A 13,407-nucleotide genomic window follows, 5' to 3' on the forward strand; every position below is an offset into this window, starting at 1 on the left:
CATTAAGTGCCTATTCTTATTTACATCCATTGCCAATAGCTTGCATGTCTTCACACTGAAATCTAATTCCCACTCCTACCTCTACTTATACATCCTCTCCAGATCTTGTAGCAACATACAATCATCCATATTCCTTACTTTCCTCATGATCTTTGAACCATCAGTGAACATGCTAGCACAACTGGTCAAATTATTCATTATGTCAATAACATGATTTAATGAAGCTGCCTTGCTGTGGATGTGCTGTGTCTTGCGACACTGCTTCTGACCCAGGGCAGTGGGTGAGATGCAGGAATCACCCATCATTCAGGAGGAGCCAAGACAAGAGGGAGGGATGGCGATGGAGTATATGGGGATAGAATGGATGGGAGTGGTTTTTATGCCTTTTTTTTTTTTTTCTTTTGGCTACCTCCCTTGTACAGGGGAAAAAGACTTTGGTATATGTATATATGTATGTATGTTGTATGTCACTAACATGTAATGAGGTGGTGGGAATAAACCAGATTTAGTTTTTGGGCCCTGGTGTAGAGGTGCTGTGTCTTACTGCATTCCTCTGACCCAAGCAGTGGGCAGAGGTCAGGGATGACCCTTTGTGCATAAGGAGTTCAGATTAAAGGGACAATGACTATGCTTTTTTTTGGGTGTGGGGTGAAACATGGGTATATGTTTTGAGTTGGAAACCTCCCTTATGAGGGAGAGAGGGTCTTATAAGGGGGAAAAAGCCTTGGTATATGTATGTATGTATGTATGTATTATGAGAATGTATGAAGATGGAGGAAAACTTTGTGAATAGTTTTTATAAAGTGTGAAACTTGGGTTAAGGGCAATGGTCCTCATATATTGAAATAATCAAGCTAGAATGACATTTTTCTGTAAATGGTAGCCAACATAAAAATTATCTGTGCCAACTTCTAAAAAAAAGTAAATGATGCCGCATGACATGGACTTCACCAGTATGTTGTGCATACTTCAAATTATTTTTCCTCAAGTTTTTGAAAGATGCATGGGTGTGTAATTTAACTCTGGTTGTTTATCTTATATATGGATGGAGGAATGAGAAAAATTAATGCAGAAGTTATGAATTAGAGAATGAAATTACCTTCATATCTGGATGATCTGCATAAAATTGTTCCAATCTATTGAAGAGTTCTGGGAACCATAGCCAGAGACCATAATATCTGAAAGGAAAGAATAATATATAATAGTATGCTGTTACGCTATGTTTTGCATATGGAGACATAGAGGGGTAGGGGGTCAGTGATTAAGTGAAGTGGCCTTGCTGTGGATGTACTGCATCTTGGTGTATTGCTTCTGATCCGGAGGTGGGGGTGGGGGGTCAGTGTGTGGGGTACAGGGATGACCCTTCATCCACAAGGAGCTAAGATGAAAGTGAGGAAAGGGTGGTGGATGGGAGTGGAATGCATGGGAGTGATATGTGCCTTTTGAATTGGCTACCTCCTTCATAAAGGGGAAAAACCCCTTGGTATATAAATAGATAGTTGTTTATTAGTGTTACGAGTCCACTTTTGTGGTAAGTGTTGTCTTCCCTAACTGTTGTATATTCACTGAATGTGGGTAGTGCAGATTGCAGTGTTTAGCTTCCTGTATTAGTGTCATGTATATGTTGTGTTTATGTAGGAAATAAAGCAGCCTTATGTGTATGTGATACTTTTAATGTTTATTTGTTGTATATTTAATAAGTTTCTGTGCCAGAATGTTTTTGGTGTGTACTGATGTATTGTGGTTGCAGCTCAAACTCTATGCACTGGTTAGTGTTGGTGAGTGTGGTGCATGTGAGGTTGACCCATGTGAGGAATGTGTTACACTTGACAGATATATGTAAGAAATTTGTACCATTTGTGCATATAAAACACATGTATCTTTTTTGTCTCCAGCTAGAATGAGGTGTGATAGAGCAGGTGCCGAAGCCTCTGACTTGGGCCACATGTCATTCAAGCTGCTGTTCAGACAGGATGACAGCATGGCAGAGTGACTGAGAGAACTGAGTAAGTTTCTATGCCTGCTCTTAAGATCAGGTTTCAGCCCCTCAGGGCTGCATCTCCTTGCAGAAAGGCTGCATGTGAGTGTGCGTTAAAGCAATGCCTTTGCAACCAGGTGTTGGGATCTTCTCCAATAGCTCTCCATTGGTTCTCTGTCCTATCCTAGTCAGTGATGCTGGCCTTTGCAGGGATGATCAGTATACCCTCTATATATCTTGTATGACCAATTATTCATTTAGATATAATATTTTTTCCTGCACTATATCACTTTCCTAAAGGTCATTTAATGTTCACTTGTCTAAATCTTGTGGTCACATGAAAAAAAGGAAAGAAAAGAAAAGAAGGAAAGGAAAAAAAATATATATATATATATATATATATATATACACACACACACAAACACACACATAAATAAATAAATAATAATAATAAATCAAATGACAAACGAAAACATAACAGGTGTATATACAAGGTCCTTACCCAAACTGTATAGCAAAATTGATGAGGAGCATAATGGTTGTGACTCGGAGGAGGGAGGGTGCAAATAAGGAGACTGTCTGCTTCAAGGTTTGTTCCACAGCTCGTTTGATGCTCCCCAGCCACGATCCTGAATTATCTGTGTTCAACTTCATGACTGGGAAGTCTATGGAGGTTACCTGAAAATAAATGGATTATCACTGACTGTGGATGACAGAAAATGAATATACTTTTAAAATATAACCTTCATGTAGTTGTAGTGGGAAGTGCTAAGAAGACGGGTGAATGGAGAATGGTTATATATGGATGATGTTGCGATGCATGAGGTGGAATGGGTGGGGGGATGGGGGATGAGGTAGTATGTGTGAGCAAAATTTGAAGCAGCCCGAAGGGATTTCTCCCCGTCTTCTCCTTTTCTGCATGGGGGGACGGAGAGGGGGGGTCGTTGGTTTAATGAAGCGGCATTGCTGTGGATGTGCTGTGCCTTGCGACACTGCCTCTGACCCAGGGTAGTGGACAGGGTGCAGGGATGACCCGTCATCCAGGAGGTGCTAAGATAAGAGGGGAGTGGAGCGTATTTAACGAGGGAATGGGTGGGAATGATTTAATGCCTTTTTCTTTTTGGCTACCTCCCTTGTAAGGGGGAAAAAGCCTTGGTATGTATGTATGTACAAGGGAAGTAGCCAAAGTCAAAAGGCATAAGTCCACTCCCACCCATTAAAACACAATTCAAGTAAATATACTGCTAGACATTATAGCCCTGTCAACAAGAATAAATACTGCACAATATGGAAAGGTAAGATTAGTATTACATATATGAATTCATACCACACTGTTCAGGTCATAGGTAATACAGTGAGACAGCTCTTTCATGAGTTGACAGATAGAGGTTGTCTTAACAATTTCATTATATGATGAGAAAGAGAGTGGGCACAGAAAGGGAGCTGACAGATAAAGTTGATGAAAGAAGAATGAGATGGTTTGGGCACATAGAAAGAATGAAGAAAGACTAGCAAACAGTGTGGAAGTCTCAGGTGGATGGAGTGAACTTCATAGGAAGATCAAGAATGCATTGAATGGATGGGGGTGAGGAGGGCTTTGAGTAAAAGGGGAATGCCTGTTGAGCAGGGAAGGGAGTGGGTAAAAGATAGTTATAAGGGAAGAATGGTTAAGAATGGAATATATATTGATGTGGCCCAAAGAGATTTCTCCTTGTCTTCTCTACTTTCATTTGAGGGGAAGAGAAGGGAGGGTTGCCATGTAAATGAAACAGCTGGCCTTACTGTGGATGTGCTGTGTCTTGCTGCACTGCTTTTGACCCAGGCAGTGGGCAAGGGGCAGAGATGTCCTTTCATTCACAAGAAGCTAAGTGTGGTGGGTGCATACCTTGGCTGGCTACCTCACTTATGAGAGGAAACAAGCCAATTGGGAAGTAGAGAAGGCGATATGATTTAACGTCACAAACTCCCCCTATTGGGAAGCTAGGACAATGTCCCTTACATAGGACTTTGAAGAGAAGGCAGGGAAAAGAAAGGCCTGAAACATTTAACAAAGGGAAGAAGAAACTGTATCAAAGCCACCTTATGAATTCTATCTATCTATATACCAAGGGGTTCTTCCACCTTATAAGGGAGGTAGCCAAGTCAAAGCCACACACCCACTCCCATCTACCACCCTTGTTTTCTTATTATCTTAGCTCCTCATGGATGAAGGGTCATCCTTATCTCTTGCCCAGGTCAGAAGCAATGCAGCAAGACACAGAACATCCACAGCACGGCCACTTCCCTTACATGGTGACCCCACATCTCTGTCCCCTCGTGTTGAAAACAGAGAATGAATTATAAATTATTATGAACCTTATGAATTACTTACTGGAAAATGACTCTGCTGTCCATGATTTTGTTTGTATACATTTCTGATAATAGCAAGTGCATCGTTGTGTTGTCCCTTCAGCAGAAGAAACATGGGGGACTCAGGAAGCAGAACTATAGCTAGCGATATGCTGCAATGAAAGGAAAACATGCCACTTGGAAATCTAGATTGTTTATAATGTGAACTGTAATATTTCACTGAAGATTTGTGGAAACACTGTATATCTTACAGCTAATTAAAAAAAGGAAGAAGGGAGAGAGATAAAGAGAGAGAGAGAGAAAAAAAAAAACTCAAGAAATATTCTAAAACTGTGACGAGTTCACAACTTTTAATGGGATGATGGCAATTAAACTGGATTAATAATTCAATTGTTGCCTTGAATTTCATTCAGCCTCCTGCCTTATATGAAGGGAAGGCTTTTGGGTATTTGTATTTATATAAAAAACAATCTAACATTATTAAGTCTTACTGACTTATACAAATATACTTACGTCAATGCAGGTAAGGCACAAATAACCAGGAAGATACGCCAAGAATTAAACTTGAAGTTACCACTCACAAAGCCAATATGAAGAGGAATAATTCCCAGGGCAGTTCCTGAAAGTTTGAGAAAAATTAAAAGAAGACATCTTGAAAACTATGACATCAATCAATCAATTCCATTACTCCTACTCCTCATCTGCCTCCTCCTCCTCCTCCAGCTGCTCTTCCACCTCCTCCTCCTCTTCCTATTCCACCTCCTTCACTTCCATCTCCTTTTCCACCTCCTCGTCCTCCTCTTTCATCTCTTGTTCTTCCACCTCCTCCTCTTCTACTTCCTCCTCCTCTACCACCTGTTTTTCCACCTCCTCCTCCACCACTTCCTCCTCCTCTTTTCGTCTTCATCTTTCTCTTCCTCTTCATCTCTCTCTTGGAGATCTGCAGCCCCCATGTAACTGGGAACAACCTCCGGCTTGTTCCACATATCACTCAAGGAAGCTATGCTGTGCTGCTGTTTGGATAGGGAAACAGTAGACCAGTAAGTGGTTATGTCTCATGAAGTGGTATTGAGGTGTTCTGAGTTAGTATCTTCTAAGTGACATTGAACCATTAATTCTAAGCACTAACATATCCATAAAACACAAGTTACTGTGACCAGACAGTTTTAGTCAAACAAGAAGTTGTTAATAAATTATTCACATGGTGGAAATAACACCACTTTATATTAAGGGTGCTGTTAAATTCAGACAAGTGAGTAATATATGTTGGGCAATGTGACATCTACCCCCTTCACTCTCAGTAGATATCAACACTCAGTTGGAACTTAGCCACCAGTCAATGCTGTGCCATGTCAGTGTTCCAGCATAAAGTTGTGATTTACCACATATTTTGCCTCTTTATTTCATAAGTTTTTCTTACCAAATAGGTTTTCAGTTCCAATCTTATGCATATATACCTATAACCAGTCTCTTGGAATTATAACAAAGTTAAAGTAAATTAAGTATCTTCAGTAGTAAATATAAAATCTTGGGTTAAAAAAAAAAAAAATACTACATGCGGTCACCAAGATAAAAACAACTTACCTGCAACCACAACATTGCCAACCATCCAGAAAGAGGCAATAATGCTGAGAGCTTGTCCCCGCTTATGTGGTGGCTGGAACTCACTAATGTAGGCCCAAACTAGAGGAATGCTCCCTCCAACACTGATGATACCAATCACACATATAAATTCAAAGTATCAGTATGCTATTAAAATTGTATATGAGTTGCATTTATAATCATTACTTATAGCCAGTTATATCAAAGTCTGTATCATGAATTACTCTATTTTTTTTTAATGAGACCTACAACTTTTTTTTTTTTTTTTTGCCGGAGTCAAAGCATACATCCACTTCATACACAAATCCCATTCCATTCTTAACACCTCCATGACAATGGATCACCATTCACTATCACACTAACAGCCACGGCTGGTCTACTCATACCACTTCATCATATGGTGACCCCTTCCTCATGCACTCAAAATTATTTATAAACCAAATGAAGAGAACATATTTTCATGCTTCATCACCCCTTCATCCACTCACAATCTCCCAGCAATAACTCATCTTTTGTGCTGACTCTTCCTTGCTTAACCAATATTACATGTGCATTCAAAGCCTTCATCACTCTGTCCATCCATCCCATTCTTGGTCTTCCACTAAACTCACTCCATTCCTTTCTGTTTTCCACACTTACTTCACTAATCTTTTCTCATTCATTTTTTCCATATGCCCAAACCACCCCAGCACTCTCCAGTCTATTCTATCCAACATTTTCCTTCCCATGACCATTCACTGCCTCGCAGACACATTTTCCACTGTATCCATTTTTATAACACATCTTATTTCTCAAACATGCTTTATCTCAAAAACACTTGGTCTTTTCCTTTCTGCCATACTCATCTATATGTATTATATCATCTTACCCTAAACCGGATATGAATCTGAAGGTGAGGAATAGTGGGAATCCTTGTGCAAATGCTGACAATATGCCAGCAATTGCATTGACTAGAAGAGAGACAATCAAAATATTTCTTCTGCCATATATATCCCCAAGACTGCCCCAGATGTATCCACCAAGCATCATTCCTAGAAAGAAAGCATAACATTCTTAAGCTACAGTAGTTTCTACATAGGCAAAGAAACAATACTTATTATCCTAAGTTTCTGTTAACCCCTTCGATATGATGACACCTACATAGGCATAATAAGGAGAAAGTGGGTACGCGAGGATGCCGATGTCGGCGTCTTGATTATTTATATTGTACCTACGTGAGCCCCATACTCTGTAAACTGGCTTCATCATATTTTCTATGGTTATCAAAATTCATGGGTGAAAGAGAACGAGCAATATACAGCAGTAACTTTATTTTTTATAATGCGAGTATTATGACGACACATCGCACGTCTGGCAGCTAATGCTGCCTGCAAGATTTTGGCCCGGAGTGCAGGGGTTAACTATGACATTCATCTGATGGATCCAACAACCGGTAGCTTATTAGGACCAATGATAGATCCTGCGACAAGGAGAGAAAATATATATGTTACCTATTTCCAAAACTGTCAAGACCCTCACTTCCATTTGGGAGGTACAACACCAGGGGGCTGATACTCTCCAGATCAGGCCCAAGGTCTATATCTAGAACTTCAAGTGCATTTCCCCCCACCTTTTCACATATGAAGAGCTGACAATAAGTGGTGGCTCCTATTACTCTTAAGTTAGTTATATAGAAACTGGCCCATACTAATACCACATAGACACCAGTCCAAAGTTTCTTCCTAATGAGATCTATGGGAGATCCTATGACTGTTGCCAGTCACTGTCGGACTGCAGGTTTCCAGTTAGTGAAACTTCATATAACAATTATTATTAATGGCCAATTACAACCCAGTTAATTATAGAAAAAAGTTTCATTCATAACAGAGCTATTCAAAGGACTGTCTTGGTACCTATATACTGTATCATTCCATTTATGTACTGCTATGGCTTCATAATGCCTTTGTTACTAATAACAAAAAAGTAAATCTACACTTATACCACATTGCCTCATCTGACACATTACGACATAAATTCCTCCTAAATGAAGAATTGATATGATCTTTTCTTCAAAATACACTAGCTGCATATTCACCTAATTGTAGTAAAAAAGAAAGGAGGAATGCAAGTTCCAAAGCTTACATTCATTAATCTAGCTTTTGATCCACATTATTAACAGTTATGTTGTAGTATGATAGATGGTAGTAAAAATTCAGCTAGAAACTTACCCAAGAAGAGCATAGCATTTAGCCATCCCTTATCTGCAGAAGTCATCTTAAGATCACATTCTGCGGCTGGCAGGAGAATGGAAACACACAATATCTCAATGGCATCACTTGCATTTGCCAAACCTCCAATCAGGATGAGCCAAAAGTGAAATCTTCCAAATCCTAGAAATTTCAGTGATGGAAACAATCAAAACAGATCTAAATATTTCATGTGTAGAAGAAAAGCACTAGAAAAATATATCATATCCTATGACTGAATCAATTGTAGTGAAAAACATGAGACGACAACATGCCAAAGTAACCAAATAACAGCATATGCTGCATTCTGATCTAGATAAGCTTACCTGCTGTGTTAATGGCTTCCTCATATGTATGACTTCCTTCTCCTTCACCATCTTGCTCTATATCTAGAAAAAAAAAAAAAAAAAAAAAAAATTATTGCCATCTCCCAATGAAACAACCTATTTTTGCATTTTTTGTAATTGGATTTAAATACAGTACTGTTATCCTCCCAAAAAATCTTGTAGCTACATTTAGGGTCTAAATATTCAAAAGGTGAGCAATAAATTTTAACTGGCCGATCCATTGCCCCAGTCCTCTTTTGCAGGAAACTCACATCTCCCATAAAAACAACAATGGACACTGGTTCAAAGAAGTCACTCAGTAAATGTAACTGTCTGGAGTGGGTGATTGTAGAACAGTGTAGTATAATGTACTCTGTGTCTTTTGTGCAGTGGCTATATCATGGGAATTTAGTCCTTGTTGCAAAAGCTAATGCTGTACTGGGACTGTGTGTGGGATGGTGACCTGAACATTGGCCAATGCTATTCTTGTCTCTGTCTTGGGAAATTATTTCTTTGCATAGATTAATCAGGATTAAGACTATCCTGATTAACCTTATTCTGGGTAATGGAAGACAATTCTAACGAGTGGGTAAAGGGAGAGAAACCACTTGTCTATGGGTTCACAAGCTATGTTACAAAGTTATTAATATCCTACAGAATCTCAAGCTTGCCAGGGAATAATCAATGCCAGAAAATACACACACTTAGGGCTTTTATAAAATCAAGAGTTTGGAAAAAAATTATGGTACTCTTCAGTAATAGCAACCTTACTATGACAGAAGGACTAAACCAAATTAAAGTTTTTTACCCCTGCATTCCTTCTGAGTACTGAAGGTACATCTATCAGACATCTATATGTACATCTATCAGACATCTATGTTTCCATATAGGAAACCTACCTCTTTTCCAACACTTATATTTGAAATATTATACATGAACCATAACAAGAACATATAGAATAAAATAATAAACACTGTACATAGCAATGAGTCCTACAAATAATAATATCTAACTCTAACAACACTAAACTGTGATGGACCCAATCAGATTTGGCTCCCATCCACTTAAAAATCCAGTTTCCCACAGGATATTTAGTCCTTGTGTGACTGGAAGTCATGACCACATAATCTAAAGGTAGTTGTACATTTTGGCTTGTATCCAATATAATATACCCCCTTAGAAAAGAATTTGAATATTTTCGTATCTGAAGGGATGCCACAAAATCGAATAAAACAGCTTGGTGGCAGCTGAATTAAGTACCTATCAAGTACCCTAAAGAAAAGATTAATTTTGATGGGTTCGTATCTTGTAATAATGAGGCATCAATAAGCTGAATAAAATTGTTTGGTGGCAAAAAAGTATCCTAAAGGTATCAAGCTTAATATTAAAAAGAAATGATCAAAGCCTTGTATCCAACACATTCAGCCAGCCTCTTTATTTCACTTACTTTACTTTTGTGTTTATTCTCGATTCCTACTTTGTCTGTCTGACACTTTATAGAACTCACTAATTTGCATGTCTTATGTGTAACAATCACTGAATAGGTCCATTTTCAATTTCTTCTTGAAAGTATCATCATTATTACTTCCCTTTATCTCTCTGGGAAGTCAATTAAAGCCTTGGGGCAGATGTCCTGAAGGCCATAAATCCCATAAAAGGATCATCACTACTTCTAAGTGATACAGCTGATCCAGGTTGATGATCTTCCAGTATTTGCCTGAAATCTGGTTTTCCATATCTAATTGTCTGGTATACCATAACAAATCTTAAATATGATTCTGGCTTTAATTGGAAGCCAATGAAGCTATCAGTACAGGTGTAATTTTGTCACGTCTTGTCACATCTTTTATCAATCTAGTGGCACTGTTCATGATATACTGTAATTTCTTTAGCTGGTAGTTTGGCAATCCATGGTGTAATGAATTACAGTAGTTTAGTCTACTAATGACATGTTTATGTATAAGTTTTCTCAATGATGACTCATCAATATATTTCTTTACAAATGCAATATTTCTCAGATGATAGCCTGCCATTCTAACAATTTTGTCTATTTGTTTTTTCATGGATAGGTTTCTATCAACACTCCTAAATCCTTCACTGATTTACTTACATCAATCTCACTTCCTCCGATATTTAGATTTTGAATATCCTCCAACCTAATTAAATCTCTTTTTCCAACAGTCAGACACTATTTTATCCACACTCAATTTTAACTTTCAATTCCATCCATTCTTTAATTTCCATCATAATCTCTCTTAGCTTTCTTACTGTGTCATCAACATTGTTAAACGCTAAATAAAACTGAGTATCATCTTCAAATAGCTTAAAACTTACTCCATGTCTCTTCAGTATTTGTGACAGTTCAATTGTATAGATACAAAAAAGAATAGAACCCAGTACACTACCTTCTGGATCCCCTCTTGATAGATTCTGGGTTCCAGACAAGGAATTTCTTATCTGTACGCATTAGGTTCTCCTTTCAATGTAGTCCTTCATAAGCTCCAGTGTCTCACCTTCAACACCAATATTTTTCAGATCTTCCACTATCAAACTATGCACCACAGTATCAAAAGTAGCACTTAAGTCCAAAAGGATCAGAACACCACACTTTCCATCATCCATCAAAAAAATCAAATTATTGATCACAGAACATAGCACAATTTCAGTTGAGTACAATTGTCTATAAGCTGAATGTTCATCAGGCAAAACTTGTTTGTTATAAAAATTCTTGAAGTTAATCCAGAATTACACATTCCATCATCTTTGATAAGAGAGATAAATTTGACACGAGCTTAAAAGTTGAGGTTGATTATTTCAAGATAAATCTTCAAAATATTTCTTAATTTTCAAGCTACTTACAAAATCCGATATCGGAAATGGATCACCTTCACTGTGAATCAACCTCGCTTTACAAAAAAATTTAAGAGTTTATCATAGGCTTGAGTACCATTCCTCGATAAGAAACTCTCAAGAACCCCAGAACCACTCTTGATATTCTATCATCTATTTTTTTCTTTTTTTTTTATTATTATTTTTTTTTTTTAGAAATTCCTCAGAGAATTCCTTATCAAAACCTTTCTGTAACTTTTCTTTTTATACCCAGTCAAATTATCCAAAATCAAATAGTTTACTCAAATAATTTCCATTTTAATCTTATTTGTGAAGAAATCACGCTTCCCGTTTTTAATATATGAATTGTATCTATTTTTCTCCTCTCTAAATTCTATTCTAATACTACTTGTACGTCTTCTACGCTCTGCGTTTCTCCCCATTTGCTATTCTATTTTCAGCATTTAACCATGGTGATCGATCCTTTACAATAATCTATTTTTCTATGATAGGACAAGCATTATCATATCATTTTTTAAGTTTCATTATACAACTTTGTGTAACAACATACACATTAATCTTTCAGCCTAGTATTGTGTGAAGAGACAATTTATCTTTCCATTTATTTAATTCATTATCCTATTTATTGCAAGGATTTTTTGTCTATAAACAACTTTCTTTTTGTTTTACATCCAAATTAAATGGAATTTCAAAACTCGCTAGCTAATGAACTGACGAGATAGTATTAGCTTCTTCAACAAATATATTATCAACAGGACTATGTTCCATATCACAGAGAACAAGATCTAAAGTATGTCCAGTAGTTGAGGTGCCCTCCTCTGTTCTGTTCTGAAATTGAAACATGTCCATCAATTCTTTGAAATCATTAGCATTACGCTTTCCAGGATCATCAATCCAAAAATTAAAATCACCGCAAATGAAGGTATTTGGATTTACCGTATTGACAGTTTCCATATATGTTCTGAAATCGTTTATAAATACATTACACTGGATATGAGGAGGTTTATATACAATAATGAATGAACATTTTCTGCCATGTTCAAAACTTACTTGAGCAAATTCAAAGCTTTCGGTGTATCTTTTATATATTTTATTTCTATTTTAAGTCACCATTTTTTGCTGGTATGTTACAGTTGTAAATTAAGCCGCTTATGTGGAGCCGGATGTAGTGAGTGTCCCTACTAGGCGAGTTAACAGGTGAATTCAACGCAGTTTCCTTAATTTACGGCATTCATTCTCGTAGTTTGAAATCTTAAAAAATGCACCTCTACTTGTACTCTGTGATACCCGATAATTTTGTAATATTCATCAGAACACGACAAATAACCCTATAAATCGGATCACTACTATTTAACCGATATACAAAGGAAAAACGAGGCTTAAAAAAATCTCGCCTTTCAGTTCGTATTTCGCGCGCATCGAACCGAACCTTCACTGCAGCCACAGCTGGCAAGTGACAGCTGACAGTAACAATTCTGCTTATTCAGCCAAACATCAAAAGGAAACATAAACCCAATATACTCATAAAAATAAATTATGTTGCTAACCTGTTGTTAATAGTTAATTACTACGGTACTTCTGTTAGTTTGCACAAATAAAATACTTAGCCTGTTTGTTAGTTTCATTGTATTGAAAGAAATGCCAACTCGACAGACAATGTTTGTATTTCACTTTTCTATACTGCACTCAAATAAATTTACTTCTTACCAACTATGAGGTATGATTGGTTCTTTCTTGCTATAGCCATTCTTCTATATCTGGTGTATTTCCTTTGTTAAGCACCTGGATACAACGAATTAAAGTGTAACGTCACGGTGAACTCGATGTGATTCCGTTCGAGAAAGGCCACTTGTCAATCAATAGTTACAGTTCTTACTGCTACATAGTGCACCATCCTATTAGTTTGCACACCGATAAAACAATCCTAACCTAATATTAGTTTGCCATGGTGCTGATAAGTGTTACATTTCACATCCTGTTCCGTCACCTACTGACTCGAAAATAGCTGCATACGTACATGCTGTCAGTCTATATTTTTATGCACCGTTCTACCGGGAAAAATTATAGATAAATAATT

At 37.4% G+C, this 13,407-nt stretch overlaps 1 protein-coding gene across 4 annotated transcripts in view; it reads right to left on the minus strand.

The window, feature by feature from the left end:
* The window catches only part of LOC143037959 (synaptic vesicle glycoprotein 2B-like), a 53,869-nt gene that overhangs the window by 7,705 nt on the left and 32,757 nt on the right, over window positions 1–13,407 (minus strand). For 3 of the 4 annotated variants that reach the window (XM_076206683.1, XM_076206682.1, XM_076206685.1), the window contains exons 2-9: window positions 8,481–8,543; window positions 8,137–8,298; window positions 6,798–6,960; window positions 5,912–6,033; window positions 4,841–4,946; window positions 4,350–4,479; window positions 2,481–2,656; window positions 1,100–1,178 (exon numbers count right to left, since the gene is read on the minus strand). In XM_076206683.1, the coding sequence (XP_076062798.1) occupies window positions 1,100–1,178; window positions 2,481–2,656; window positions 4,350–4,479; window positions 4,841–4,946; window positions 5,912–6,033; window positions 6,798–6,960; window positions 8,137–8,298; window positions 8,481–8,543 (1,001 nt within the window). Of the gene's footprint in view, window positions 1–1,099; window positions 1,179–2,480; window positions 2,657–4,349; window positions 4,480–4,840; window positions 4,947–5,911; window positions 6,034–6,797; window positions 6,961–8,136; window positions 8,299–8,480; window positions 8,544–13,037; window positions 13,093–13,407 lie in introns of those variants that run through there. The other variant, XM_076206684.1, reaches the window with a different exon arrangement.

This window comes from Oratosquilla oratoria, chromosome 23, assembly GCF_046742065.1.
Source record: "Oratosquilla oratoria isolate Oo_2021 chromosome 23, ASM4674206v1, whole genome shotgun sequence".
NCBI classification, from domain to species: Eukaryota; Metazoa; Arthropoda; class Malacostraca; order Stomatopoda; family Squillidae; genus Oratosquilla; species Oratosquilla oratoria.